Genomic DNA, 27,599 nt, shown 5'->3' on the forward strand with positions numbered 1-27,599 from the left:
GGTCGGCTCCCCTACCCTCATTCCACGTTACGCCCCCACCCAACCAACGCGTTTATCATTCCTCGGGTACAGCCTATGTGCCAATCGCCAAAGGCTGTAAGGGAACGATAGCCCTTATTAATACTGACACACGAGTCAGGCAATGGAGGTTGTGTTGCTGCGGCACGCTCACGGGAGTGTTCGCCCTAAAGTTCATATACATCATGAGACTCTACACTTTCGTCTCTGTGGCTTTGGTAGCTTCTCGCCACGCGTCTGCGATACCGCACGAGGATGAAGAGCATGATGAGGCCGCGACGACCATCACTAGTTCCGCATCACTAGCCTGTGGGACTGGAAAAGCCATGTCGTGCGTCCACGCTACCTTCCACAATTGTTTTGACTGCTTGCTAACACCCTATAGCCAGTGGAATTCTTGCTCTGCCTCCATCTCCAGAGAAATCGACAAGTGCGACGCCAACAACCTATCCTGTGCCTGCAGCCACGCAAACGTAGGCTTCGAGTACGCTCCCCATCCCACCCCATCCCATGCGCACTCCAACCTGTTGTCAATTGCCCTATACGCCGCCCTTGCCTTCGAAACCCCCATCTAACATCCCCCCAGCTGCTTGACCTCCTTCTGCCCGTCCCACACACCCGACATCTGCAAAGCCTCCCTCGCCATCCACGGCCTCTGTGCCCTCGCAAACGCACCCACCCCCACCCTCACAGGCATAACCTGCCCTTCCGACGTCCCCGACCTGCTCGCCAGTTTCATTCCCTCGGGCGTGCGTAACCTCATCCCGCTCGCACTTACCGAACTCCTCCCCTCCAACATAAACAACAATATCCCTACCGATATCCCCTTCTGGAACGGGCCCGGCGACCCAGTCCGAAAAGGCACGAGTCTGAGTTTAGCGCTAGGCGACGTTATAGGAGCAGGCTTGCCAGCCGCAACAGCAGTCGCAAAAGACAATAGCGGGGGTGGAATCGAGACGGGGCGGGTCGGAAGTCTGGATCGGGTGCTGGTGGTGGGGATCGTCGTCAGTGTCGCCGTGGGTGGGCTGTCAGCGTGGTTGTAGATTTGCAAGTCCTGCTCAGCATAGGGTATCTCGTCTATCCTATCCTATCCTATCCTACCTAGCATGCCATTTCCTATCAGCCCGCCGCCGCTGCCCTAGCCGCACCGCGAGACATGAAGAGAAAAACGTCCCAAGCTCTGTCCGTACGTATGCAGAACGCCATCGCTTCCAATGCAGCACAAACACGTTGAAAACAATGCTCAAGCCATCCATCAGCCGAGACCCGCAAACATAATCACATCATAACACACTCGCGCTCCGGCCGGTCCTTGGCCTTGTGCTTGCCCTTAACTTGCACGCCATCTGTGGTGGACGGCGCCGGTTCCCTACTCTTGCTCCTGAAATGCTTTTTACTCTTACTACGAGATACGCCGGCCTCCTTGTGCAGCTTGCCAGGACTAGCAGGAGGCTGCGCCTGCGGTTTGATTGTCTGAGTGCTTTCGACGCTGAGAGGAGCCTCATTTACGACGATGACTGGCTCTTCTGACACATTCTCCGAAGCGACGAGTTTGTCCTTGCTGCCGCGGCCGGTAAGTCGAGACAGGGTCATTGACAGTCGATTTTCGCCGCTCTCACTCGATGGACGACTCTTATTACCGGATAGCCAAGCTTTTGAATTGCGCCGAGATGCAGACAGAAAGCCCGTTCGTTGTTCATCTGGTGTAGGTGGCGGTCGACCCCGTGCAGTATTTGATATACTGTTGTCAAGGTCCTCGATTGCGATACTGCTGCGGCGATTACTTGACGTACTGGTGCGGCCTTGTGCCTCAAAATCCGTGATAGAACCGACAGTGGACGCGGATTGTTCGACTGAGCTAACCTTTTCCCACTCACCAGTTTCAGTGTCGGTAGTGGCATCGGTCTCGGAGCTAAGGGTCTCTTTTGAAGGCGCCGTAGAGAGGGTTACAGACTGGGCTTCGTTGTAGCTGGGAGGATCACCCCTGTTGGCAAGTTCTTCATCTATAGGTTGTACCTGGTAGAAGAGTAGATACGGGGACTCTTCCCGCAGCGCTTTGTGAATGTCGATGTCTGCTATACGTGGGTTCGAGAGATCGTCGAAGCGGAGCCAGGAATCCTCCTCGTCTTCTTGCTCGGTGTGTGACGTGTTTGGGCGCTTTTGAGAAGGCGGCTTGTTCGCGCGGACTAGCGATATGTAGTGGCCCGAGTCCACAGAAACTCCTCGATGACAGACGACTGACTGGAGCACCAGCTTGAAGTTCCCAAAAAGCGGGCCTTCTTCTTGCATGCGCTCGTCGGAAATAAAGTGCGGCAACCCGATTTCTAAGGGTATATCGACATATGTGTTGAGACGTTTTGTTGTGCCGTTGGGTAGCATCATGTAGCGTTTCAGGCAGATACCAAGAACAGGACGCTTGGAAGAAAAGTGGGCAGCTACTTGAGCATCTGTCTTGGGCACATTATCCGTGTACCAGGGGATGAGGCTGAAGAATTGCCAGGCGGGCATCATGACTTCTTTTCTAAGGAGAGATGCTGACCGCGGCCGGCCCGAGGAGCTCTTGTTCAACATTTCCTCCAGATGCTTCTTTTCATCAAAACGATTGTAATCTTTCGTTGCACCAGAAACAGTATAACGCTCAGTAAATATGCTGTCTCCTCTTCGGCGCCCCGTGAGTGGCCGGACAGGCGAGATGGGAGAAGGTGGACCAAACGTAGTGGGCGTAGCCACTAAAGGCGTCTCGGGCCCGGAAAGCTCCACTGTTTCGATATGCAGTGTCTCCTTCTTCTCATTGTCCGTGTTGCCTGTCTGAATAGAAGTCAAGGTGTTCTGGCGTTGTAGATATCGCTTGACTTCGATTCGATTGTTGAAGTAGTTTTCGAGGCAATCTTCCAGAGTCACGCCTTTGTCCGCTTCATCTTCTTCTGGTATAGCCACTTCCAGCAATCGCTCGTTGACGAACTTGTGGTCATCCTCTCTATCCTCTCGCCCGGTGTGATATATGTCCATCTTTAGGGTCAACAGGGGCAATTCAAGGGCTCCAGTGATGAAGGTGAAGGCTTCCGAGGCATCTTGCTGACGGACTTCTGCAGCTTCTTCCCAGCCGCATTGTGCCAAGGCATCCTGGAGGCGCTTGGTGAAGTCTACTCTGATGAGTCTGCCTGTCCTGAGGAAGTTCACCCACAGCCGCAATATCGCCGCGAGTTTCTTCCGTGGTTCGTCGTTAAACTCGTCGTATAACATGGCCTCGAAACTGTCCATCCGGGCGAACATGGCGAACAAGAGCGCGTCCAGATAGCAAGTCACCATGTTTCGGTTTATGGCACCAAGCATCGTAATGTTGGCGTCGAACTCCTTCAATTCACCCTCGAGTGTTTCGTTGGCGAGAATCAGTAGGTCGTAGGCTTCGTCGACGTTGTCCGGAGACCACGACAAGGCATAGTTGACTTGCTCTTCCTGCATGCTGGTGACTCCAGCGGCCTGCAGGCGCTGAAGAAGAGTCTAGGTCCGTTAGACTTGACAGAATATGATCCCTACGTACACATGTACGCACCTTCCTCTTCTCCGCATCTTTATCAACGGGTTTCTCGTCGTTCGTGAAAACTTTGTAGAGTTCCGGGGGCACGGAGGGCGGAGCTTGGCGTGACTGGAAGGTCAAATAGTCAGAGGTTGCGTTGGTCGATACTGGGACATAGCAAGGGGTGGCATCTGAGAGGAGACTTTTGGGAGACATCAGATGGACGCCGCTGTCTACAAAGGACTTGAACGCCGAAGATAGCTGCTCCAGGCAGGTACAATTGCGCCGACAGTGGCCTGGGCCGTCGCGCACATGACCGCCGGCGGAGGGCAGCAGATAGTGCGAAGAATAGGAAGAAAAAGTAGAGGACGGACGTACTTTGCCGAGCGGGTGCTTCAGCGACCGCTTCTCGTGGTGCTTGTCGCGCCGACTCAGGAAGCGCGAGACACCGTTCATGGCTGGCTGCTCGAGGAGAGCCCCCGTTCAGCAGGTGCAAAGCAGCAAGGGCCGAGAATGCGGCTCGAGGAGGGGTTCAGGCGGCGATGACGAGGACGCGCGGGGGTTGCGCTGGGCGCAGCGGCACAGTGGGCGGCCCAAGTGAATGCGGCAGACGCAATGAACACGCGGCTGAAGGGTTCGGAACGGGCAGCCACGCAGGCAGCAGCCAGGCTATGGTGTACGGGCTGGAGAGGCGAGAGCGCCGGGCAGCGGCGGCGTTTTCGTGCCAGTCGCGTCCATGGATCGTCGCTGTCCTCGGACAGAGTTGAGAAGCTGCGTCCCGCATTCTGGTACGCGGTGCGAGTAGGCAGGTGGGGTCTTCCTGCCCACGATTGGGTGGAGCCAAGCACCCGCCCCATCCCTGCAACTGCAGCCCTGGGCGCGGCCCCATGGCGAAAGATTTCCTGCCAGACCTTACCCCCATCGCACGCGCTTCCGCCCATCATCATCGCCATGGCCCTGCGCCAACTGCCCTTCCGCGCGGCATCAGGCCTCTGCAGAGAGGTGCGGCCTGCTGTGCAGGCCTGCCGGCCCTCGCTCCGCCGCAATGCCTCCTCGCCCGCCATCCACGAAGTCGAGGACTCGTCGTCCTTCGCCGTGCCTCCGCCGTCGAAAGACCTCGTCCAGAACTTCGACCCCATCGCACGTAGCAGACAGAGGCGCCAGGGCAAGAAGCAGCTTCCGGCCAGCAGGTAGCGCAGTCCCATGGCAGCATCAGGGGCCCGCGTTGACATTGTCCAGATACCAGTACCGCTCGCCCAAGTACTACCGTGGTCCTCTCCATCCGCACCAGCCGCCGCCCCCGTCAGACCCTGCGTCGCGCGAATTCCAGCCTGGCCCCTTCAGTCTGCCTCGGCTGGAACAGACATACCAAAGCACCATTGCCGCCGATATCCTCACCCTCACATACCAGCACTACCCGCCGGGCTACAGGCCGCCCAAGGTCGAGAACCGCCTACGGCAATGGACTGGAGCCTCCCCATACTTCAAGAACCGCCCGCTGAGAGGGCCGCGAGGACGCGGTGAGGAGCTGCGGTTGTTGCACGAACCCCGAACGTTCCGGAACATCCCAAAGATTACAAAGATCACCGTCCACTCCTTCGTGCCCGAGGCCCAAGAGAACAGCGCGCATTTGCATGTTGCTGGTATGATCCTGCAGGCCGTCAGCAACGTCCGAGCGACCGCGCACAAGGCTAGACACAACGTAGTTGGGTGGGGACTTCGTGAGGGCAAGTACGTGGCTGTCACATCCGACATGGAGCGCGAGGACGCACACCACTTTTTGGCCAAGCTTGTGGATGTTGTGCTGCCCCGTATCAAAGAATGGAAGGGAGTGCCAGGCTCATCCGGAGACGGAGCCGGAAACATGACCTTCGGTCTCACGCCTCAGCAGGTTGCCCTGTTCCCCGAGATCGAGGTCAACTACGACGCGTAAGTTCACCTCGTCTGTGAATCCGTGCATCACACTGACAGTCGCCAGTTACCCACCAAAGATGATCCCGGGTATGCATATAACTATTCAAACCGACGCCACGAACAACAAGGATGCTCGCCTACTGCTCCAAGCCGTCGGCCTGCCATTCTATGGAAAGCTCAACGACTAGACGAGCACCACCAGCCTGTAAAACATGTAAAATGTGTAAGACAATCGTGTATAATGGACATAGAGTTGCACGCACGCGCTGCCACAAAGAACGGTGCTACCCCAAGCGCCTTTGTTTCCGTTGTTTCTTCTTCACACCTTTGTCCCTATTCTAGTGACTTGTTTCAAATTAGCATCGCCAGACAATGCCATCTATCTCCAGATGTCGGTTCTGAGTACGGGCGCTCTTTCCCGTGCGAGCCCAGCTCCTGCTCTCTAGCCGTTGTGCCTTCCATTAAAGCACCGTACCTCACCCGGCAATCAGCGCATTCAATCTCCCAAGTTTGCTCTCTTCGCACAAGATCTAATAGCATTTGGCCCAAACTACAATCAGCCTACCTCCTTGCCTCGCTCCACTTGCATCGTACTTCACCTTGTGCTTCATTATGGGCATTACAACTACCACGTATAGCACCTTCACCAAGAGGGGAATCGCCAAGCGTCGCAGCCCTCATCGCGGCTCGCTCAAGGTCAGACGGCTTCGGAGCAGGGACCGATTCTTTTGGCTATCCGCCTCCGACGGTGTCTCCCGTCTCGTAAACGCCAACAACAGCGTCCCGGAGCAGGTCAACGACTATACTTTCGCTCCTTCCAAGTTCCGGCATGAGCCCTACCCCATTACCTTGCCAGTCGGCCGTGTCTGGCCACCCCGTCAAATCGACGATCTCGTTGGTGCCATCGGCTCTGAACATACTGACTGCGTCGGCGATACATGCTACAACGGCAACATCTGCGAGGACCTGGACTGTACACACACGCTCTCCGACTGGAGAACCGCCACCTCAGACTGGGAAACGTACTTCGAGCTGCGGATGACGGAACACCGGGGCGTCGGCGTGTATACCAAGCGCGCCTTCCGCCAAGGGACTATATTGGGCTGGTACTCTGGCGAGCTCAGAACGCTTTCCTCTATGGAATACAACACGAACGCCTATCTCATGGAGATTGAGATTGGCGATCTCGGATCCAATACGCCAGTCGAGTCGGTTCCAACTGTTTTCATTGATGGTGAGCAGAAGGGGAACTGGACGCGGTTCATCAACCATTCTTGCGCTGCCGATTGTGTGTTTCGCATCATGCGCGTAGGGAGCACGAGGATAATGGCAGTACAAGCGGTCCGAGATATACCGAGGGGAAAGGAGTTGAGTGTTGATTATGGGCAGGAGTACTATGGGTTGACGACGCTGAAGATCTGTGCTTGCGGAGTGCCCGGCTGCGTTTCGCGGAAGAGGGCAAGGTTGGAGAAAGCGATGGAAAAACAAAAGGCTGAAGGATCGGATGCGAGAATTGGGAATGTCAAGAGATGTAAGCGGGTTGCCCCGCCAGTATTTGTCTAGCGATGGTCTGCCATAACCAAGAATCTTTGTTGGTTAATAGCGCTCGTACTCACTGCGATCATTCTGATCATGTTATCGTCTTTCACTGATGTGTCCTCACGAATGCACGACTTCTCGCCTCAAGAAGTATATGGCAGCTTCAAGAGCAACGTGCCCTTCAGCTCGAACGGGACAAAACTCCAGCCTGAACGCTTAGAATTAGATCCAAGTACTTCAATTGGCCTGCCCAGTCACATGTCCGGACCAGGTGGTGATAAGCAACTACATGGCGTCCCACCCGGATAGCGGCTTTGACATGGACATCCTCAATATTTTGTACGCGAACACGGCGCTTGTCCTCCCGCACCGCGCATAAGACCTCCACACCGCCGAGTTCCGCAAGAAGTATCACGAGCAACCTGGGCACGAAGAAATCGTGGAATGCAACGAGGGTGTTAGAGGAGGCGAAGTTTGTGCATTTTAGCGACGGGCCAGTTAAGAAGTTGTGGCTGGTGGATGAGGAGGAGGAGGAGGAAGGGGATGCCGAGTTGTGGTGGGGGGAGTCGTGGGGAGGAGAGGGATTGTACGGATAGGGATGTTTGGGTGGGGTTGCATGAGGAGTGTAAGCTGAAGAGAAGGGAGGTTTGTAAAAGGGAATATGATGGGAGGAAGAGGAGGCGGGAGATGATGCCGAGGTGGTTTGAGTACGTGGTCGGTTGAAGAATGGAGATTGGAGGGACGTCAATGTGATGGAGTGGGTGCGTGTACGGCACCTCGACTGCGCAAAACTGCTCAAAGTCGTCCTACCAGGCCGCAAATGCGGCTGCAAAACCTGGGATTTAGCTGGGAAAGAGCGTCGCTGCTGCTCTCAAAAATTAGCGCTTTAGATACTGACGTTGAGATTTCTGGCTGTCCCGTCAGATCAGACTATCTAGACGGCTACCAGAGCATCGTCGTGACGAAAGAGGATAGAGTCAGAGAAGGCGCAATGCGCTCGATGACGTAGCCATGGGACGGAACCACAACAAAGTCACAACGACGCCTCGGTTGAGCGCTATAGAGTGCTGGTCATCCATGTAATGGTGTAGCTAAAGGTGCAACCATACTATATCGTAAGATTCTATCAGAAGGTGGGCGCTCGTGGGTGCCCATAGAATAATACTATCGTTCCGTTTCCTTTCTCGTCTGGGATTGATTTCTTTGTTTATAAATCTTAGTCGACTATTTCTTTGCAAGCCTTGAGCTGTTTGGAACGGATGCTACCCGTTAAGCAGTGGCCAGGATGAGTTGAGAATATGGCGTTTACATTCAGGACACCAAAAGCAATACATATGTACCCCGCAACTCAACTTTCTGCGTGAATGGATTGTGGCACAACAGACCACGAAGAAATACGCATGGACAAGGTAGTTCAGTTCTGTCACTGGGCAATGTGTTTTGGAAACCTACAACGGCCTTTAAAGCAACTACGATGTCGCAAAAAGCAACTGAGATGAAAGTTGGAAGCGCAAGAAGGCAAAAATTGCATCGGCCCGTAACCCTGAGGGAATCCCAATGCAAAAAGGAAATTGACGATTGCATCGGCCGGGCTGGTGAATGTTAGACAATGCAATTGTTTTTGTAAAGCGGAGCTACTCACAATCGAACCCGGGGCTAGCCGACACTGTTGAACTGGTGAACACCAGGCCAATGGCAACGGCTAATTTTACCACTAAACCACCGATGCGGTTTGCTATTTGTTGGTTCTTCTCAAATTTTAAAAATATAATAACCGGAATATAAAATTCAACTCTCCATGAACTGATCGATACTTTTAAAATTAAAAATGGGCCTCCTTTAAGACGCTACAGCAGGCTTTTCTACTAGGGAGGAAACGTTGTGTTCTGGCTTATCATATCAGTTTCACAGAGCGATTCCGTACGCTAAGTATGAACTTGGCTAACTAATTTAACAATCCGTCCAATGGATGCATTGCCTAAGAGTTGGCCCGAACCGAGAATTCTCATTTCACGGCTACCAATCATCACTATCGGCATCAGCCCATTGCTGACGCTAATAGCGCTTAATGTTTGGTGGCTCAAACCATGCCCTGACATCCATTTGCGAAAAACGAGAAGTGGTTTCTCGAAGATTAGCGTAGTAAAGCCAGTCACGCACTTTCGGTTTCCATTATCCTCTTCCTAATTCTCTATTGTGGCGCATCTAAACCATTAACTAGAAAAGACCGCTGCGTAGTATGCAGTTACGATCACAGGGAACACAAACAGGGAGTCGGCAGGAAATGACGCGACCAGAGATGAAGCTGATGGTAGGCAACAAAGAGACGGCTTGATCTGTCGGGATTGCCAAGGACCAATGTCACGTGATCATTCTCCCGCCAAGACTGGGTTCTCCGGGGAGAAAAGGTCCTTGTCGGGAGAACAGAACATTCTTCCATTAAGGGACGATTATCCTGGGATAACAGATTTAGCTCGGGTAGTATAACGTAGCTTTAAATAATTTGTCTTGGGCTGTGTTATACATCATCAAGATGATTAGAGAATAGAGTCGTCACCATTTCTTAGCCTTAACTAGTGGGGTGGATTTTGTTGTCAGCGTTGTCGTATTTTAGCTCTCTATACCCGTTGAAAGTCTCTTACCATCGCCAGCTTAATCAGCAATATGTGCTATCGCTGAGCCCTATAGCCTTACATTATTTACCCCTCGAACAGCTGCTACAAGCTCCGACGAGTCGACTTCTAGAGAGCCGTAGATAGGTTTCTAATAAGCGAGAAATGGTACACAATACTATAACCTTGGCGTGGAGAGCATGGCGTTTGATAAATAGGGCGTAGAACACCTTCAAGCTAGCTAGGTCCGAAAGGGATCAGAATTAGACGAGTATTGTCGTGTAAGAAGTGACTCAAGGCTGATCGAATAGCGACTGTGTAGTAGAGTAGGTTAGTAGAGCATGGGCCACTATAGGAGCGGAATAGGGTGATAGGTAGGAGGACAACGACAGATAGACAGCACCAGAATGATTAGAATTACGGACAATAGTACGATAGGTTTTTGATATGTTTTTGATAGTACAAATCTCTACTCTTTAAATAATTCCCCGATACTCCCTCAAAGCAGCTGACCAACACAACAGTATCGGAGGTTGAGCTCGAGCTTCCGATAGGGATTCGAATCGGATCAGTATCGGGCGAGCGAGGTCTCGAAGGCTCGTCTGTTAACTCCTAGCAAATTTTCAATCGTTCATTGCGCCTCGTAACATAACAATAGCTAAGGAGCTCATCTCCAAACGTCCCACATACAAACTCCTTACCCATCCCCCTCCGACCCCCTCCTCACTATATTGTCCAACCTCCCCTGCCAGCAATCCCAGACAACAAACAGCACAACTGGCCGCTCGAAATCCAACGGACTCTGAAATTCCGGCGCCGCACACCCATACTGCTCTTGATACACCCTCTCGATCGCCCTCCCCGACGCTCTTACTACATAGATAAGACCCCAGTCCGCACAGCGAGCCCGAATCCAGTGCGCCATCTCATTGACGTAGAAAAGGTTCCGTAACCGCATCAACGCCATCTCCGCGAAGATAGTATCCTCATCACACAGCATAAGACGCATGACCTGATAGTACGCCCAGAAGACCCTCGCTCTTTCCGTCGGCGTCAAAATGGCCGGATGCGAGGTATCCACGGAGTAAATGCGACACTCTTTCCCGCCCCAGGATGCCACACCTGCTAGCATGGTCAGCCTCCATTTGACACCACAGTGACAAAAAAATTCAGAAGGTGCGTATATGTATGCTCACACATCTCGCCCCTTACAACGGGAATAAACGCGCGTTCAATGTCCAGTATAACCTCCTCAACACGTCGTGCATTCTCTGCCAGCAGCCGCAGATCCCTCATACTCATCTCGTGCTTATCCCGACCTTCACATTCCCACCCCCGCTGCTTGCCAAGAAGCCTCTCCGCATCAGCATAGCATGAAAAGCTGCCCAGCCTCAACATCCGTCTTCGTCTTCCAAGCTTTGGCAAACAAAACACCCGCTCAACCTATCTGCCATATCCAACATCCATTCAACTCCACTTCCTCTGCTTCCCCAGAGAATCCACCACCCTCCCACCCCCTTCGTCTCCAAAACCAATGCCCGCTCTCTAATCATCTCCGCACAGCCAAATACACAAACGAATCCTGCAAGAGCTACTCCTCAGTCTCGGGCTCGCCATAATCGCCGGTAACTGCGCAGCTGTTACGAAGCGGCGGCTGGAGACGGTGTCGATATCAACGGAGGGTTTAATATGGGTCTCGATATCTTAAATTTCAAGCAAGTGTTAAGAAAAGATCAAGTCTAGGACAGCTTCAATTTAGAGAGGGGTAAGGACATCCTCGGCGTGGATTATAGGAATAGGAATAACCGTTGAGTCGACTTACTCTGCCGAAGTTGTTCTAGTTAATCCTCAGCTCCAGGGAAATGGCAGCTGCTCCCTCAGCCTTCTCCAGGCACACGTACGACAGAACTCTCGCACCTGTTCAATACTATTTTATGTAATTCGATTTCAGCTATTACCCATGATCCTTCGTCCTATGCTGCATCCCTCTGGCAGATGCAATGAACTGATCGTGACGCCTGTTACCGCTCTTCCACTTGACTTTGACGTCTCCCACAGTGGAGCCACGACGAATAGCCCTTGGCGGCAACGTTCAGAGTTTGATTAGAGTCAGAAACTAGGAACCAGAAATCGGATACAAAGCGGTTTACAAGCGGGCAACGGAAGCCTGCTGATCCCTAGAATATGGTCTTAGTACAGTAGATCAAGAGCGAGAACTGGCAATGACAGGCAAAGGGCCCTCTCCGCAGCGGCGCGAAATGGAACACTTGATAATGTATATTCATAGCTCCAGCAGAGCTAGAAGCGGAGCCAGAAAACGGGAGCCAGAAAACGGGAGCCAGAAAACGGGAACTGGACACAACATCGGTCACAGTATTTGCAAAGTCTTGCTGGGTCTAGAAGGGTTACCCGCAATCATGCCAAGGGCTTCCTACAGCACGGTTGTACCGCTGTACTGTGCACAGAGGATGTATGCCCTGAGTCGACTTAGTAGCGATGGCCGTCCATACCAGCTACTTATTGAGAGATTAGATAGACGTTGTATTAGTTAATAAAGCGCGGAACCAGCTCTCGCTTACGAGCTGCGGATGCCGAAGTGAAGGGCCTGGTATGTGGGTCTGTACACAGATCTGCATGGGAGCATTGAAAGGAGCTCGGCTGTGATAGGTATTGCTTTGTTTCCAGAAAAGATCTCTGGTGCAATTGACTTGTATCCTGTGTATGCGGTGCTATCAGTAAGGCCAGCACGACCGGTCCACACCGTGGATCACGGGGTGGGATATCCCACCAGTAAGCAGGACATCAGCTCCAGAGGGAGATGCCAAGTCGGCGGCAGTGAGAGGGCCTTCTGCTTTGACACCAAGATCGAGAAGCTGCATATTGACACCTAAGCACAGAGCAACGCTTTCATAGGCCTGAGAAACAGTCAGTTTCAATATTCTCGAAGATTCCATACGGAAATAATTCAACACATTTACTCCAAACATGAATCGCACGGTGGCTTCAAGCGGATTCTCAACTAAAAGGCTCGCATTCTGGCAAGCATCTCTGAAAGCCAGTCTCTCTTCGTTGCTCAAGTTGCTTGGAGCCACCTTGGAGAACTCCAAAAGGCTTTTGGTCAATTCGGCAGCCATATCAGCGGAATTGTGACGAGGGTTGACAGCTCATATGATTGTATTCAAGAGTCCAGGGAGAATTTCAATGGCCGTCACTCGAGTACAAGCGAACTGAACACGAGATATCAGGTGTTTGAATGGCTTATGTAGGGGCTAGGTTTCCAGTGGTAAAGTATTGTAATGGCATGCGGGTAATTTCTCCTGCAGCGGGTTCACTGAAGACATACTGTGCCTCACCCAAGCGTCTGGCCCGCTGTAAATGGAATTCTTAGGTCCCAGCCCCATGCATGGCCCACAACAGGCTTTGCCTCACTCAAGAGTGCAGTATGCATGGGACTAGGGCCTATGTATAGCCCCTGATGCAGGGCGGCACAACGTGGAGCCAAGTCTCACATACCTAAGTCCCCAGAGCTCATGCTATCCAGTGCAGCACCGCTTGTTCGGCCCCCTGTATCCACAGTGGGACAATTTGTAGGCTGAGGCTTGTTGTGCAGGGCACTCGTTTATGCTCTCTGGCACAGGCTGGAGAAGAGGCTGTGTTCCCGGGGTCCACTGTACCGACGGATACGGGAGATCTGGCCAGGTACCGAGCATTGAGGAGATTAGAACAGCCACTTGTCTTGGAAACCTTCAATGACCTTGTTTTACTTCTCCCCATTAAACCCTAAAGTGGTGTAACGGAGAAATATCTTACTCGTAAATATCCGCTTCCTAATATTGATTGCATGAAGATTCCGCAGAGTGGCGGAGCCATTTACTACTTCGGCAAAATAAGTCGTAGACGTCGTCATCTTACAATCATTATTTATGTAGCTGCTGCTGTGCGCCTATAGGGATACAGTATTGACTTGGGCTCAAACAATACGGAATACAAAGCCTCAACCACCACCCTGCTCACTCTTTCACCATGGCTTCACACGGGCAACTCTACGGCCTTGCATCAGGCAATGATATGAGACCCGTATCGTTTCTGTCAAGGAATATCCGTGATATCGTCGATATCACTCGTCCTTACCACACGGCTCCGATTTTTTTGATATATTTTCCTTATTTATACGGTATCCTTTACGCCTCAATTCGTCTAAAGGCCGCCTACCACGCCGTCTTCCAGCAATGCTGTGTGTTGCTCTCAGGCTCTGTGTTCTTCTCTAATGCTGCCCATATCTGGAACGACATCATCGACAAGCCCTTAGACGCATAAAACCCACGAACACGCGCACGGCCGATACCGCGAGGAGCGGTATCTATACCATGGGCCTTGCTATTCTGTATGACGCAGGCATTACTTGCTGCTTCATGTTTCAGTCTTTTTCCTCATGCATACAGTGCAACGTATGTAATTCTGGACATTGTTGTGACGGCATATTATCCATTCAGCAAACGGCATTCGAACTACCCGCAATTTGTTCTAGGATTTTGCATCGCGTATGGCGTGGTTGTTGGTGCTCTATCAACGGGGATAGTGCCTATTACTGCATGGGGTGGACTCTTCTCAGTGGATCCGCAGTTGTTGTCTTTGTTTCTCGCAATCTTGTTCTGGACGGTAATATTCGATACGGTATATGCGCACCTAGATGTTCATATTGACGCGCTAATGGGCGTTGGTAGCACGGCTATGCGCTTCAGACACTGCGCAAGGAGATTCCTAGCCACGCAACTTTTTTGTATGATTTGTGCACTTGTTGTATTAGGTGTTGCCGGAGATTTTGGTGCGGCATATGGTTAATTCGTTGTTGGAGGTTCGTTATCATCTTTAGGATTGTTGTTGTTGCGCGTGGATCTTGAGAATTGTGGAAGCTGTTGGTGGTGGTTCGGAACAGGATTTTGGTACACCGCTGGTGTTTTCTTTACTGGACTGCTGATAGAGTATGTCCTAGCTCAGTGACTTATATTCGTACTTGCGCAGAGTGTCATAACTTTAAGTCATGCCTTTCGCAAGCTCCACCTGTACCATCCAGGGCTCTGTACTTGCTTGAGATCATGTAGCGGATAGCAGGAATGCTTTCACCTTAGAAACAGTGCTTGAATTCGATGTTGAGTTGCGTCAGAGTGGAGCAATTGGCGTTTTAGAAATGACTGCTCGATGTTAAGATCGATGTGTTTAGTTATGTGATGAGGATGTGGAGTTCATGTATGGGTTTCGAGGAGGATGTTATGCTTCTAGCAGGTCCTTCCGACCGATCGTCGGTGCTACTCCGGAAATCACTCCGATAAACTTCCCAGAACGCCTTTAGCGTCACCGTATCTCGGGTCCTGGTCTTGAAGATCCCGGTCGAAATTTTGCAATATAACATGCTGAAGACCTGCTGATAGGGGCGAGCTAAGGCTTTCTCTCAATCGCGCAGCATCTCAAAATGCTACCTAGAATACTGCCTGCAGCAGCACCTTTGTGGCTAAGCGTCTTCAACACGCTCAGTTGTGCCTATCCAAATCACGGACATCCAAATGCCGCTGCGCAGCTCCGGCACTGGCCTGCGGAAGCCGCCAAAGCGCTCGGTACGATGATCGAGAAGAATGCCAACCAAAGCAATTATGCGGTGTTTGACATGGACAACACATCCTATCGCTACGATCTCGAAGAATCCTTGCTTCCGTTCCTGGAAAATCGTGGCATCCTGACGCGCGAAAACCTGGATCCAAGCCTGAAACTGATCGACTTCAAAGACACTGCCAACTTCACCGAAACACTATACAGCTACTACCTCCGCCTGTGCGACGTCGACGATTTCGTTTGCTACCCATGGGCTGCGCAAGTGTGGTCTGGTCTGTCTCTTCGCGAACTGAAAGGCTACGTCGATGAGCTGATGACACTCAACACTACGATCCCGGTCAAATACTGGGACGGCGACGAAGTCGCTGTAGACAGCGTCAATCCACCAAAGGTCTTCCGAGGCCAGGCAGAATTGTACAACGCTTTGATGAGCCACGGCATCGATGTCTACGTCATCAGCGCTGCGCACGAAGAACTCGTCCGCTTCGTTGCGAGCGATCCAAAATATGGGTACAATGTGCCACCGGAAAATGTTATCGGCGTCACCACGATGCTTAAGAACAGTACCTCTGGCAGTCTCACCAACGCGCGCAAGCAGATTGCAGCAGGCGCGTATAACGCCTCAGCGAACTTAGATCTGGTGGTCGGGCCATACCTATGGACGCCGGCAACCTGGTTTGCGGGCAAGTGGGCAGCGATCCTAACTTACATTGACCCCTGGAAGAAGCCGATTCTAGCAGCGGGTGACACACCAGGCAGTGACACATATATGCATTTTCAAGGGGTCGATGTCGACAAAGGTGGTATCCATTTGTGGATCAATCGTAAAGAGGAGTTGTATGAAGAGTTACAGCAGCTAATCGAGGAGAATGCTGAAGGGCAGAAGGAGAATGGATTCGAAGTGACGGCAGACCGGAATTGGGTCGTCGTGAAGCCGGAGGACATCCTATGATCATGATCACGACGGTGAAATCATCGGCGATCTTGCAGTCGCTCAACGAACGTTCGAAACAAAAGTTGGGATACGTGTCTATCCAATCGTGCGAGGGTCCTAGCGTTAGGTATACTACAGAACCACCGATGCGATTCATGGTTTGATGGCAAAAGCTGTGCTACTGGTACACCTATCCTCGAAGATGAAATCCAAAGTTGCGAATCAACGTTTTGCTTACATCTGCACTTCTTTAAGTATCTAACTTACAAGTACCATAGGTATTTACGTACAAAAAACATCTCTCGCCGATTCTCAAGCTAATCAATGAGCCTGCTGTATTGTGAAGGAAAACCAATGATAACAAGCTGACGAGGGCTTTCTACTGGAACTCTCCACGCGTTTCTCATAAGCAAATATCTACGATACTGTTTCCCCAACCGTGAGAGAGTATTCCATGGCTCTTTACCAAAAGCTACATTCTAGCCTCCCGGATCTAGGAATCTGATCTCCTAGATAAGCTCCGGTCGTTGAAGGGGCACTCTCACCCCCGTCGATTTTTTTGCGCGAGCATTGCTGTCACAACAAGAAGTGTATCACATCCTCATTCAGACGAAACATTGCTTATACTAGTTATACTCTTTCCGATGACCAAAATTCGATTGCGATCCCAGGAGTGGCCGGAGGCTAGTTTCTTAGGTGTTTATGTTCACAGCCTTCGAAGTCATTAGAGTCAGCGCACCTTGGAGGCCTATCTAATGTCTTAGATGCATTGCGCCTCGTTGCTCCGTCATTGTCATATAGCGAGGACCTAATGCGACCGAGACAGTGTTAATCGGAGGTTGGGCGCTGTGATGATAGGTAAACACGATATCCAGTCACTTCAGGGAAGTAGGACTAAGTTCGACGGCTTTCGCCCTCATTTGACCTTGGTAGGTAGGGAACAAATACGCACAGAGCAATTTCAGTATACGCATAATTTGATTCCATGACGTGGGTATGGAGTTGTCGTTTAGGCGAGAACCCGGGGTTCTCGCGCGAGATAGGTGAGAGGATCCACAACATGCGCGCGAGAAGGATGTAGCGATCGTCTACAAATTCTACCTCGTCTGATATAGATTCGGGTAAGATTCTATGCCTAAACACATTTGCGCCCGATGCTGAGTGTTACTCTGTACCAGCGATCTCGCTCCTTTCTCCTAAGATCATCAATTGCTTACGCGCGAAAGACTAAGCGTTGTTTCTCGTAAAAATTTCCCTTAGTGGACGAGCCGCATCTTCAGTTAAAGAAGCCCACTGCTTGATCTAAGCAGGACTCACTACAGAATGATCGTCCTGGTGAACAAATCAGCACAGCGATGGCTATCACAGACGGTGTCTTGAGAGCTTTGATGGCATTCAGGATGTTAACCCAGATAATCAAGATGATTACCAATTTACGCCTGAACACGAGCAGTAGGATGAAGCGTAAGAGGCCTTTGGGGTAGGATTCGAACATCTTCAGTGTGCCAAGTGTTTACGGAGAGCACTCTAGCCTTGGACTTCAAGAAGCGGCAATGAGTGACCGTTCGTAGCCCCATCTCGACGCGGGTCCGATGGCCAAGCTCAGTCTTTCCGTACGTGTGGACAGCCTTGTGCCCTCAGGATGACATTCAGCAAGGTGGCCTGCTGAAGACCCGGTGGTTGAAACGCAGCCATGTGAATGCGATGTCTTTTCATGGGATCAAAGTAACTATGAAAGTTGACAGAGGGAAATGATCGACTCAAGCTCGAAGTATAAAGTACGCACACTTCGCTCTCTATACCCCCATCACAACAAGTTTCGGCAACACTACAAACGACTACTCAAAACAACACTATTTCTGCAATCATGAAGACTTTCACCACCTCCGCTATTCTTGTCTCTGCCCTCTTCACGGCTTTGGTGTCGGCCTCTCCCGCCGTTCTGTTTTCCAACGCCAACGTTGACCCGGCGGAATGCGCTGAACAAGGTGGTGTGCTTCAAACTGCAGCCAGCGACCTCCCGGAGGGAGCAGTCCTTTCCGACGTTCGTAAATGCGTGGCACATCCGCTCGGGCGTGACCGCCTCAAGGAAAATTGGTCCCTTCCTCCCCTTGAAGAGGATCCTGCCGCCAATGCGACGTCCCCAGCCGCTCGCGATGTACAGGATATCTCTCAGGCGCAAGCCTGTTACTACGACGCAAAGTACGGATGCACAAAGAAGGGAGATACAGGATACTGCTGGAAGCACTGCGGTGAGAGTAACGACGGTATGTAACCACCACAACCTCTTCTGTAGAGAGTCATACACAATGCATTCAATTCTCTGCCTGATATCTTGACTTACGCTGACTTTTTACCCAGACGGAAAGTGGTGCTGGACTGCTAGTAACCTTGGCTTGGGAGACTGGATCACTTGCAGCACGTGGGCGGATTGTGGCACAACGACATATGCATGCGGTATCGGGGGTGCAAGCGGTGGGTGCGGATGCTAAACGGCTCTTGGAATCCGCAAATTGCGTACACTCTTCATTTGAGCCGGGTTAGACGTGGGACAAATATGGAAGTGGTGCAAACTGGACCTGAGCTTGAGTTTTAGAGCAATATGAAACTGGTCTTGATGATCATGTATTGTTTGACTAACCTGTAAGTCACTAGAGGAAACCTTTCATCTGTGGAGAATGCGTGTTTCGGCATTACATTCATCTATTGTACTGCTGTTATGCCGTCACTTGTATGAGCAATCGAATCCACTTCGCCAAATGATGTTTGTGACTGGTATGATCACCTGCTAGTGTTGCGAACTTCTTTAGCGCTCGCATCATCGGCCCTTGATAGTCTCCAGTAACGCCTGCAGCGCCTCCAAATCATCTCTCTCGCATTGCGGATACTCCTCCGCCAATTCAAGCCACTCGTCCCGCCAATCAACTCCAAACTCATCTCTCCCGTGAAGAGTCTTCATCCATTTGGAGCGGTACTCGTTCTGCCAGTCGTCCCAGATGACATATCTTTCCTCGAAAAGACTGTTATTGAGGTTGTGTTCGTCTTCCCATGGCATGATTGGCATATGTGTGGTAGCACCCGAGCGGAAATGGACAGTTGTTGTATCGAAGTCCCACTGCGACGAGGTGCCGAAGCGAAATTCGTGCAGGCGCGGGAGAGACGACGCGAGGCGGGAGAATACAGTGCCCCAGCGCAGATCATTGGACTTGAACAGGAGGTTGCGCCCGAACTCCTCATCACCATCATCTTCTGGATCAGCTGACCACCCCCAGCCATCGAAATCAGTGGTGGGATCATTTTTGGGATAACCATCGTCATCCAACCAGCCAAGTGTATTGCATCCAATCTGATAGAGGATGGAGCATCGATCGAAGATCAGCTCGCGTAGTGTCTCCCCATGAGAAACGATCCAATCGACTTGATGATTATGGTGCAGGATATGGTGGCCAAGAGTGAGCGATGCTAGGTTAGGGAGGTGGACGGCTCGTAGGTCGAGCTTTGGAAACCACCCAAGCGGAATGTCGGAATAAAGTACAAGGGCGGTCAGGGTGGTACTTGCTGGAAGAAGAAATAGGGCTGGGAAACTTTCCCAGAAGGGATGTACATGGCCATCCTTGACGTGTTAGAATAATGTTCTGATGATGGACAGCGCTAGACTAAACAGTCGGAGTACAGTATATTGCCTTTGGATGAGTGATACTTGGGCCGGTTGTACTCAGACTTTTATCTGAAGGACTGTAGAATAAATGACTTACGCGATATGTTGTGCCGGCGCCCGGATGCGTTTCCGCGTGTTTCACACTAAGTCGCAGTGAAGAAGCTTTTGCAACTTGACGCATGAATCGTGGCACATCCATCCTTTTGCCTTCTGGAAGCTGTGGGTTCGCAAAATGACGAACGGCGAGGTGGCTTATGCTCTCTTTGGCTGCCTTCGTGATCTTTTCTAGCCATAAGTGCTGGAATTCAGGACCTTGGAAGAAATCATCAGAGTCGCCATAGGCGGCATGGCGGTCGAAGTGTACGTTCAGCCCGCAGACGTTTGGAAATTCACCGAGTCCTTGGATGGAAGAAACGTAATGGGGATGGAAATTTGGTTCTGGCCATGATTCTGGAAACAACTGTTCTCCAGTTTTAGGATGATGGTCCTGAGTTGAATCGATTAGCACACATGTATCTCTTATGTGGCCGCCTGACTTACGCAATGTGTCTCGCAAGTGTAGACTCGCACTTCCTTTACGAAATTCCGTAATCTCTCGTTTTCGACGATGTTCAAAAACACTGCGGCATCGTAGTCAGAAGGCCCTGGGAAATTGTCACGAGCCCACTGGGGCCGGGCCGCCTCCCACTTTTGATGGCGTTGCTTCTCGTATAGCCGAAAGTCAGGTAACCCCACGCTGAAAGGGTCAGGCCGGGGTGGACGGTCGCTTGCCTCTGAGGCTGAATCCCGGTCCTGTAGGGAACTCCCACCACGAAAACGTGGTCTAACACTCAGGCTATTGTCTCCAGCAGTGGACAAGTCATCGTCCATATCTGGACACGCTAAAAACCCATCATCATCGTCTTTTCTTGCTTGACCAGACCTCTGGTCTAGGTCCCTTCGGCCTTGATCATGCAGGTCTGGTGTAGGAACGAGACCATATTCTTCGTCTTCGTCCGAGCCAGCTATGAAGCCGTCTTCTTCGTCTTTTTGCATCTCAGACCCAAGTCTCTCGACAGAGTCTCTTCTTGGTACATAGTCCTCCCTGTCATCTCCGTAATGATCATTAGATTTGTCGAGGACTGGACTCTGATAGTCGCGCGCTGACCTGTCTTCCGACTCTTCATCACTCTGTTTTGCCCAGTGAGCATAAAGCGTTACTCTTTCAAAGAGCTTAACAACAGCAATATCCTCTAGCCTCTTGTTCGTGAGTCTGAGCTGGGCAAGCGACCTCCTGTCAGAAAAGGAAACGATTCGAGCGAGAAGCTCATTCGGAAGTGCCTCGAGATACGTCATGGTCTCGGTACGCATAGTGCTTATGAAAATTCTGAGGACCAACGATCTAAGTATTACCTGTCTTGAGGTAATCAGCTGACGACCTCTAGCAGATTTTGTTTTGGTATGTTCCCGTTCTCGGAGGTCGCTAGATGGTTACCGGTAGGCCGAACATGTTCTCGCAAATTCGAATGACGTAGTCTGTGAGGCTAAAACAGAGTCGACAGTGCGCAGCAGGGCGAGGTCCGGCGTGGAGTGCGCGAGGCAGGATGCCCGACATCCAGGCCAGCACGCGCAGGAACAAGCTAGCCAAAAGAGGCTAGCGGTTGTCACACCAACACGTTCGCAAATCCGAAGTGAACGCAAAGGATGCTCGTATGCAGACAGTAGGAACACGCAGTGCTCCCCACGGCATTGCTTGCCAAGAGGAGCCCTTCACACGACGTCCGATTAACCGACGACGGGCGACAACATGAGCAGGGCTGAGCTCACAGCAACCTGCCAGGCGCACCAAAAATACATGCGTAGGATCGCGCTCCACGTCTACGAATGGGCGTGCCGTGTAGGCGGTCTGTCGTGTAGGCAGTAGGATTGCTCTCTCTTTCTCCAAAATAAGGATATGCATAGGCGCGAAAGCCTGAGGATACGTTTGAAGCCGAACGCCAATGCGAAAAGCGAGACGTCCACCGGCTGAAGCCAAGCACGCTCTCAGATACCGAGCCAGGTGCGCGAAAGTCCAGTGTGCGAGAGTTTGCGCACAGTCTTTGAGCAAAAACGGTCCCGTATCACTCATTTCAGCAGGCTATCAGTCCTCCATCTACCAGAAACAAGGCGCTTGCTCTCACTATGCATGTGCAAGGGAATGCGCTAGGGTTTCTCAGCCCCCAACCTCAGCTGTGAACCCATACCCCTGCAGCACTCGCAAGCACCAACCATTTCGGACTTCGTTTCAGTGTCAGAACTCAAGATGGATCCCCACGCAAGCCTAGTACAGGGTAACAAGCGAGAAGCTCGCAACCAAGAATCCGGGGTTGTCGCATGGGGCCAAGCACCAAGACCATGAAGGCCGAAGGAGCAAGCCTTGCTCAGTTGCCAATTCGCTGTCCAGCACTGCAGATATTCCGCACGTCCATTCCAAGGAATATTCTCCGCTGCGTAGTGCGCCCGACGGCGGTCGTCCACCTGTCATCGGATAATATTTCGACACACGAGGAATTGCAGGATAAGGAAGCTGTAATGTACGATGTCCGACAGCCTGGGTACAAATACGGGGGCCCTCATGCAAGAGGAGAGAACCATCGCATAACAATTTCGTGACTTTGCTTTCTTGCCTGTCAAGGCGTCCAATCGTTATCCAGTTCATTCATACGTTCATTACTGAAACTTCTGTCATTCCTTTCAATCTAGTGGCCGGTGCCCAAGATGCATCTTAACAAGGCGAGCATTTTTTCTGTGTGCCTCCTGGCACTGCGCATTGGTGTCGCAGCGGCGCCCACCGAGAACATAAACACTGCTTTGATCGTCGATCAGGACCACAACACTACTTCTGTAGCTGATGGCCATCTCCCTCTTGGAAACACCGGTATCGAGTTCCCGGTACCGGTTGCAGGACTAGAGAGGCGGAAGGCAAAGGGTAGTAGTAAGGGGACTTCCCGCAAGCCCTCCAAAACGACCAAGAAGAAGAGGCCGACCAAGCCCAAGCCCGCGAATTCTAAGGTTACTTCCAAGGCGAAGCTGAGTCCGACAAAGTCAAAGAGCGTGTCGAAGTCCGCCTCGAAGACTAAATCTGCCAAGGATCCTTATGGTAGCTGCAAGCCGAAAAAGGGTGCCAAGGGCACCAAGGGAACTAAGACGAAGGGTAAGAAGGGTGTCAAGCGGGAGGAAGAGGGTTTCACGCCTATCTCCGACGAACAATACCATGTAAGACTTTTCGGTTGATATGATGGACCACATCCACTGACAGAGTGTGACAGAGTCTCGCAGCTCGTGACCGGAAGATTCTCCAAGCTGGTGCTGTTGAACTGCAATTTCCGACACATCCCTCCAGTGGAGATGCAATTCGTGTAAAGCGGTACAAAGCCGACGGCATGAAAGCTTACGGAACAGTCAACCCCGATCCCTGTGACGATGACTATGCCCTTAAGGTCGTTACATACCCTACGGCCCAGGGGCAGGGTCTTATTGGTGAGAATTGGGACACAGAACACGTGATGGATGCTCAGATCATCCAACAATTCTTCGAGTACCTGAACGATAATCTTCCAACAACCAACATGCCAGCTCAATGGTGGTCACGAGATTCTCAAACGGGAAAGATTGGGCACTTCCAGGTACGATCCTCCCCGGTACAAAGTCGCTATGTCTTAGACCCAAGACGATTTGTACATTAATCCTCTCTTATAACTCAGCTGACTTTGTACCCACGAGTGATAGGTCCAACGTGCTTTTAGATATATGCGCGATTTCTGGGAAGATCGGAAAGGTACCGGTGGCATTACTGCTACCGACCACCTGCTCGCGGTGTATCCGGGAACACACCAATATACCGGAGAGCTAACGCTCTTGGGTCACGGAATCAACCGCAAGAAGGAGTCGATCTTCGGACACGGCGGAGGCTCCTGCATTGGTTCTTCCACATGGCGAGGTTTGGATTATTGGGGTAAGGTCGATAAACTAAGAGAATGTGTTCTACTGGCCAAGGTAAGAGTTGTCGATGCTCGCACAGCAATATCTACTGACACGTCCAGTACATGAACCATGCCGACATCCAAGACAGCTTTGAAGCGGTTGCCACACGTATTAAGAAACGTCTCACAAAGATGGAGGACGTGGGTGGTTTCATGGTAAGTCATGCCCGAAAACCTGTTCGTACCATTGTAACTAAGATTGAACAGGAATCTACCGACGACTACTGGGCACGTAAGATGAATAACAACAAGTACCTGGATCGTCAGGGTGAAGTTTACAAGGACCAGAGGCTGGACAGATACTGGCAGCAATGGCTCAAACAGTTTATGGCTACACGATTAAGCAACCTGTCGACTGAAATCACGACGAAGCTTCGTGAGCTCGATACTATTCAGAAGGGGGCCCAGAAGGATCGCAACCTCAGCCAGCAGAGGAGGGACAGGATCGCATCGCGATACAGGAGGATTGACCGAGCGTGGACTGCGACAAAGCCGCTCCGGAACCCAGCGCCGTAATGGACGGGCAGGCTGCAAGACAAGGATATAGGGAAAGCTATGGGGTTGGTGACTTTCATAGTGCGGTTCTGGAAACTTGTTATAGACATTTTGTTAGCTTGTGTAAGAGTACTACAGATAGAATTGTATCTATGTCCGACAAACACAGCCTCTCCCGTTGCACAAGACTAGCACAAAGGGCTTAAAGCATAAATCTACGTAATACCTGTCTTGGAGTACCACACCGACTCGGAAATGTGCCTCTTCAGTATGTAGAAGGACAACAATACCAGAGAGTGAGTACTCTACCCGAAAACCTCTATACCGACAAGATCGGGCGCATACGCCGTACCGAAGTTGCCGAATACAATTGAATTCCCCGAGCCTACCTTCAGTCCATCAATCTCCACATTCAGCCTTCCGGTTTCGTACCAGTCCTCCCCAGACAGCGGGAACGCCCATCGCTTTGCTGAGCCACCGTTGACCGCAATCGTCATATTCCTGGTGTTAGAACCCCAGTCCCAAGCTGTTGTGAAAGCATAGTCATAGTTGATGAAGTCCACGCCAACCACTGCTTTCGTGCGCTTTGCCGAGACTGAGTCGAACGTAACCGAAGCACCGGAAGCGATGTTACCGACCTTCTTACCCGCAGGTAGACAGTCGCCAGACGAACAAGTGCTGACAGAAGATCCGCCGGCTAATCTGGCTGACGCAGCTTGGTAGTATGTAGAAGTTGGTGTGTTCGCCGTGGTAATATTGGAGAGAACCCACAGCTTCAACTCGTGTGCTGCAAGGTTTACCGTCTGTGTGCCGGAGAGTTTACCCGCCTCTTTAGCAGCCCACACGTCGCGTACTGTCGCGGATAAGATACCGAGACTCGTGAGGTCGACGGAGACAATTTGAGACTGGTTCCTCCAATTCGCGATGCCGATTACCTTCCGAGACCCGGAAAGCTCGCCCAGCCAGACGTCCCATTCTTCAACAGTATAGCGGCGCACGAGCTGAGCCTGTTTGGCAAGAGAGTCCTGGTTGATGGCGATGACCTCTTTGTTTGACATAATGGCAAGCGATGTTTTGGAGAGCTTGCTGTCAAGGATTCCGCCGAGCATTAGAGGCGACTTGTTGATCGCCCACATCCCGAAGTGGAAGCGTTCTTCTTCGGCGGATAGAACATTCAATCCAACACTAGTCTGGGTCAGTCTATGCCTTTTCTCTCGAAAAAGCGAACATACAGCAGCATGTCCATATCCGGGAATGCGCCGGGCCTGGTGTTTCTCCAATACGGCACCACCTGGTTTGTTATGCGCCAGATACTTCGCCACGCGTTGTATATGTCGTTGCTCATTCTCCATGTGTTGCCAATCTTCGATGCCCTGGATAAGTCAGCGAGGGTGCCTGAATAACTCTGCGATGACAACTGCCTACCACTCTCCTACGTTCTCTCCGATTCCCCACTGGCAGATAAAGTACTGAAAGGATCGATCAACGCTTTCCAGACTTGTCGCCATTTTCTGGAAGCGCGCAGGGGACTTCGCTTCTGCCGAGTCGGAGTCTACCATCGTGGTTTTGGATGTTGCATAGCAATTGTCATATCTAGCAATCGTCAGAAAACGACAATGATTCAGCTATGACCATCTCACTTCAATGAATCGCCACCCCATGAGCTGAAAGACTGAGCGTCTATGTCTTCATATCCTACACACTATTAGTAACATTGACCAATTTGCATGTTCTGCACGCACCCAGGGAACCCGGAATCACCGTTGAGCCGCACTGTAGGTATCCAGCGCCTGAGTACAAGCCGAATTTCAAGCCTAATCCATGCAAGTAATCGCCAAGTGCTTTTCCGCCCGACGGAAACAAAGTCGTATTCCACTGCAGCTTGTTGCTGCTGTCCCTCGAGTTGGCATTCCAGCCACAGTCGGGCGTGACAATATTGTATCCAAGCTTGTTTAGTCCAAGATCAACAAGGCCTTGCGCATTCAATTGAACCTTCTGTTCGGATGGATTGCAATTGTACGCATTGTAGGTATTCCATCCCATTGGTGGCGTCGGGGATTTGAGGCTTTTGGCCGAGACCGAAGAAGTCCATCCCAGCAGGAGCAGCGATAGTGGATACATAACTGAAGATTTTGCGAAGCTGCAAAGGTCCAAGTTCCACTTGCTTTTACATTTGTACTTTTCTGCGGCTTCTGGTGCTCCGTTGTCATCGAACGGTGCTGCATGTTTGTCGCGCAATGACTTGCATTCCACCTATGATACTTTCCATGGTCCTGGTATCAAGGTAGGTCAATAACCTAGTTTGCGGGGTAGTCGGTCTTGATGGCTAATGCGGAAGATTAACATCGGATGGTCGATCATGCGGCCGAGGAATTATGGAGAACGTGCAGAGATAGCCCGAAGTCCCGATGCGACATTACAACGTGGATGACGGGAGGAGACTGTGGTATCGTGGGTAGACTTGACTACTCCGAGGGAGCTGTTGCCCGAGATTGACTTTCAACGATACAACGAGTTCAAGCCATATCTCTTCAAGGGATATGCCTAAGCCTAACCTACCCATGCCGCAACTGAAAACTGTGTGATTGTGAATGCGCCCCAATACACGACCGCTCTGCGCGTACACTGTAGCATATTCTGATTCACAATTGTCTCGCTCAAAACGAAATTCAGACTTGAACGAGTACTGTATGCGAGGGGACACTTGGAGAAGATGGGCTATGGGTGATTTTAGGTCTAGCAACATCACGAGAGCCTGGTTTGCTGAGTCACGCGCGCCCCACTCGCCCCACGTTTAGCGTTCATCTCTTTGTTTCCTTCCCCAACAATATCGATCCCTGTTTGATAGAATCGCTGTCCGTATCTTCGAATGACCAAAGGTGCGAGTACCTCCTTTAGCTCTTCCATATACATGGAGACAAGTTGGGCTCCGATGCTACTTCACGAATATCGCCCAGGAAATCATCACACGCATGCCTGTCACAATGTTGTCGACGCAGCAAAGAGACTGAACATTAAAGTCAAAATTGTGGTTGCGACTCGGGCCAACATGGTGGCATATGCTTTCTACGTGGGCACCACACATGCCGACATCAATGAATTCGCCCCCGGCCTGTAGCTTAGGCCTTGATTGGCTGGGCTTGGATCTCGAGATTCCCATATCATCTCAGTCACTGACTTCTAATCGTCCCTTTTTCATGCCCATACGACCTCATATCACATCCTACCCCACACGATTGCCCCGCGGTGCGCTATTGGACACCAGGCGGCATTGTACGCTGTCCGCTCGGAGCTTTGAGTGACG

At 51.4% G+C, this 27,599-nt stretch overlaps 11 protein-coding genes across 11 annotated transcripts; 7 read left to right on the plus strand and 4 right to left on the minus strand.

Moving 5' to 3' along the window:
* Positions 1–203: 203 nt before the first annotated feature.
* Positions 204–1,061, plus strand: CC84DRAFT_1216973 (uncharacterized protein; the record flags this gene model as incomplete). Its single annotated transcript, XM_018182852.1, has 3 exons — positions 204–349; positions 404–502; positions 605–1,061. 3 exons carry the CDS (start codon positions 204–206, stop codon positions 1,059–1,061), a joined length of 702 nt encoding a protein of 233 aa, XP_018036008.1.
* Positions 1,062–1,072: 11 nt separating this feature from the next.
* On the minus strand, positions 1,073–4,298 carry CC84DRAFT_1145197 (cysteine proteinase). The gene is made up of 3 exons (XM_018176497.1): positions 3,914–4,298; positions 3,572–3,664; positions 1,073–3,519 (listed from the first exon to the last, which is right to left on the minus strand). Exons 1-3 carry the CDS (start codon positions 3,989–3,991, stop codon positions 1,297–1,299), a joined length of 2,394 nt encoding a protein of 797 aa, XP_018036009.1. The 5' UTR covers positions 3,992–4,298; the 3' UTR covers positions 1,073–1,296.
* Positions 4,299–4,448: 150 nt separating this feature from the next.
* Positions 4,449–5,942, plus strand: CC84DRAFT_1196019 (ribosomal protein L5). Its single transcript, XM_018181431.1, has 3 exons — positions 4,449–4,725; positions 4,775–5,464; positions 5,514–5,942. The coding sequence occupies exons 1-3, from the start codon at positions 4,487–4,489 to the stop codon at positions 5,635–5,637; spliced, it is 1,053 nt and encodes a 350-aa protein (XP_018036010.1). The 5' UTR covers positions 4,449–4,486; the 3' UTR covers positions 5,638–5,942.
* Positions 5,943–6,061: 119 nt separating this feature from the next.
* On the plus strand, positions 6,062–7,012 carry CC84DRAFT_1196020 (SET domain-containing protein; the record flags this gene model as incomplete). The annotated part of the gene is made up of 2 exons (XM_018181432.1): positions 6,062–6,912; positions 6,961–7,012. 2 exons carry the CDS (start codon positions 6,062–6,064, stop codon positions 7,010–7,012), a joined length of 903 nt encoding a protein of 300 aa, XP_018036011.1.
* Positions 7,013–10,297: 3,285 nt separating this feature from the next.
* Positions 10,298–10,902, minus strand: CC84DRAFT_1216977 (uncharacterized protein; the record flags this gene model as incomplete). The annotated part of the gene is made up of 2 exons (XM_018182853.1): positions 10,298–10,722; positions 10,797–10,902. 2 exons carry the CDS (start codon positions 10,900–10,902, stop codon positions 10,298–10,300), a joined length of 531 nt encoding a protein of 176 aa, XP_018036012.1.
* Positions 10,903–13,672: 2,770 nt separating this feature from the next.
* Positions 13,673–14,848, plus strand: CC84DRAFT_1244080 (uncharacterized protein). Its single transcript, XM_018184138.1, has one exon. The coding sequence runs from the start codon at positions 13,987–13,989 to the stop codon at positions 14,440–14,442; it is 456 nt and encodes a 151-aa protein (XP_018036013.1). The 5' UTR covers positions 13,673–13,986; the 3' UTR covers positions 14,443–14,848.
* A 162-nt stretch (positions 14,849–15,010) lies between these two features.
* On the plus strand, positions 15,011–16,448 carry CC84DRAFT_1164124 (uncharacterized protein). Its single transcript, XM_018178417.1, has one exon. The coding sequence runs from the start codon at positions 15,071–15,073 to the stop codon at positions 16,157–16,159; it is 1,089 nt and encodes a 362-aa protein (XP_018036014.1). The 5' UTR covers positions 15,011–15,070; the 3' UTR covers positions 16,160–16,448.
* A 1,262-nt stretch (positions 16,449–17,710) lies between these two features.
* On the plus strand, positions 17,711–18,633 carry CC84DRAFT_1244086 (uncharacterized protein; the record flags this gene model as incomplete). The annotated part of the gene is made up of 2 exons (XM_018184139.1): positions 17,711–18,399; positions 18,503–18,633. Exons 1-2 carry the CDS (start codon positions 18,009–18,011, stop codon positions 18,631–18,633), a joined length of 522 nt encoding a protein of 173 aa, XP_018036015.1. The 5' UTR covers positions 17,711–18,008.
* Positions 18,634–18,854: 221 nt separating this feature from the next.
* On the minus strand, positions 18,855–21,357 carry CC84DRAFT_1259051 (uncharacterized protein). The gene is made up of 3 exons (XM_018184876.1): positions 20,340–21,357; positions 19,897–20,286; positions 18,855–19,754 (listed from the first exon to the last, which is right to left on the minus strand). The coding sequence occupies exons 1-3, from the start codon at positions 21,147–21,149 to the stop codon at positions 18,960–18,962; spliced, it is 1,995 nt and encodes a 664-aa protein (XP_018036016.1). The 5' UTR covers positions 21,150–21,357; the 3' UTR covers positions 18,855–18,959.
* A 1,178-nt stretch (positions 21,358–22,535) lies between these two features.
* Positions 22,536–24,316, plus strand: CC84DRAFT_1244090 (uncharacterized protein; the record flags this gene model as incomplete). The annotated part of the gene is made up of 5 exons (XM_018184140.1): positions 22,536–23,033; positions 23,087–23,443; positions 23,547–23,813; positions 23,861–23,956; positions 24,008–24,316. 5 exons carry the CDS (start codon positions 22,536–22,538, stop codon positions 24,314–24,316), a joined length of 1,527 nt encoding a protein of 508 aa, XP_018036017.1.
* Positions 24,317–24,600: 284 nt separating this feature from the next.
* CC84DRAFT_1186837 (glycoside hydrolase) lies at positions 24,601–26,416 on the minus strand (the record flags this gene model as incomplete). The annotated part of the gene is made up of 5 exons (XM_018180882.1): positions 24,601–25,480; positions 25,528–25,668; positions 25,721–25,888; positions 25,936–25,990; positions 26,038–26,416. The coding sequence occupies 5 exons, from the start codon at positions 26,414–26,416 to the stop codon at positions 24,601–24,603; spliced, it is 1,623 nt and encodes a 540-aa protein (XP_018036018.1).
* Positions 26,417–27,599: the final 1,183 nt, after the last annotated feature.

Source organism: Paraphaeosphaeria sporulosa (genome assembly GCF_001642045.1).
Source record: "Paraphaeosphaeria sporulosa strain AP3s5-JAC2a unplaced genomic scaffold CC84scaffold_5, whole genome shotgun sequence".
In the NCBI taxonomy this organism is placed as follows: Eukaryota; Fungi; Ascomycota; class Dothideomycetes; order Pleosporales; family Didymosphaeriaceae; genus Paraphaeosphaeria; species Paraphaeosphaeria sporulosa.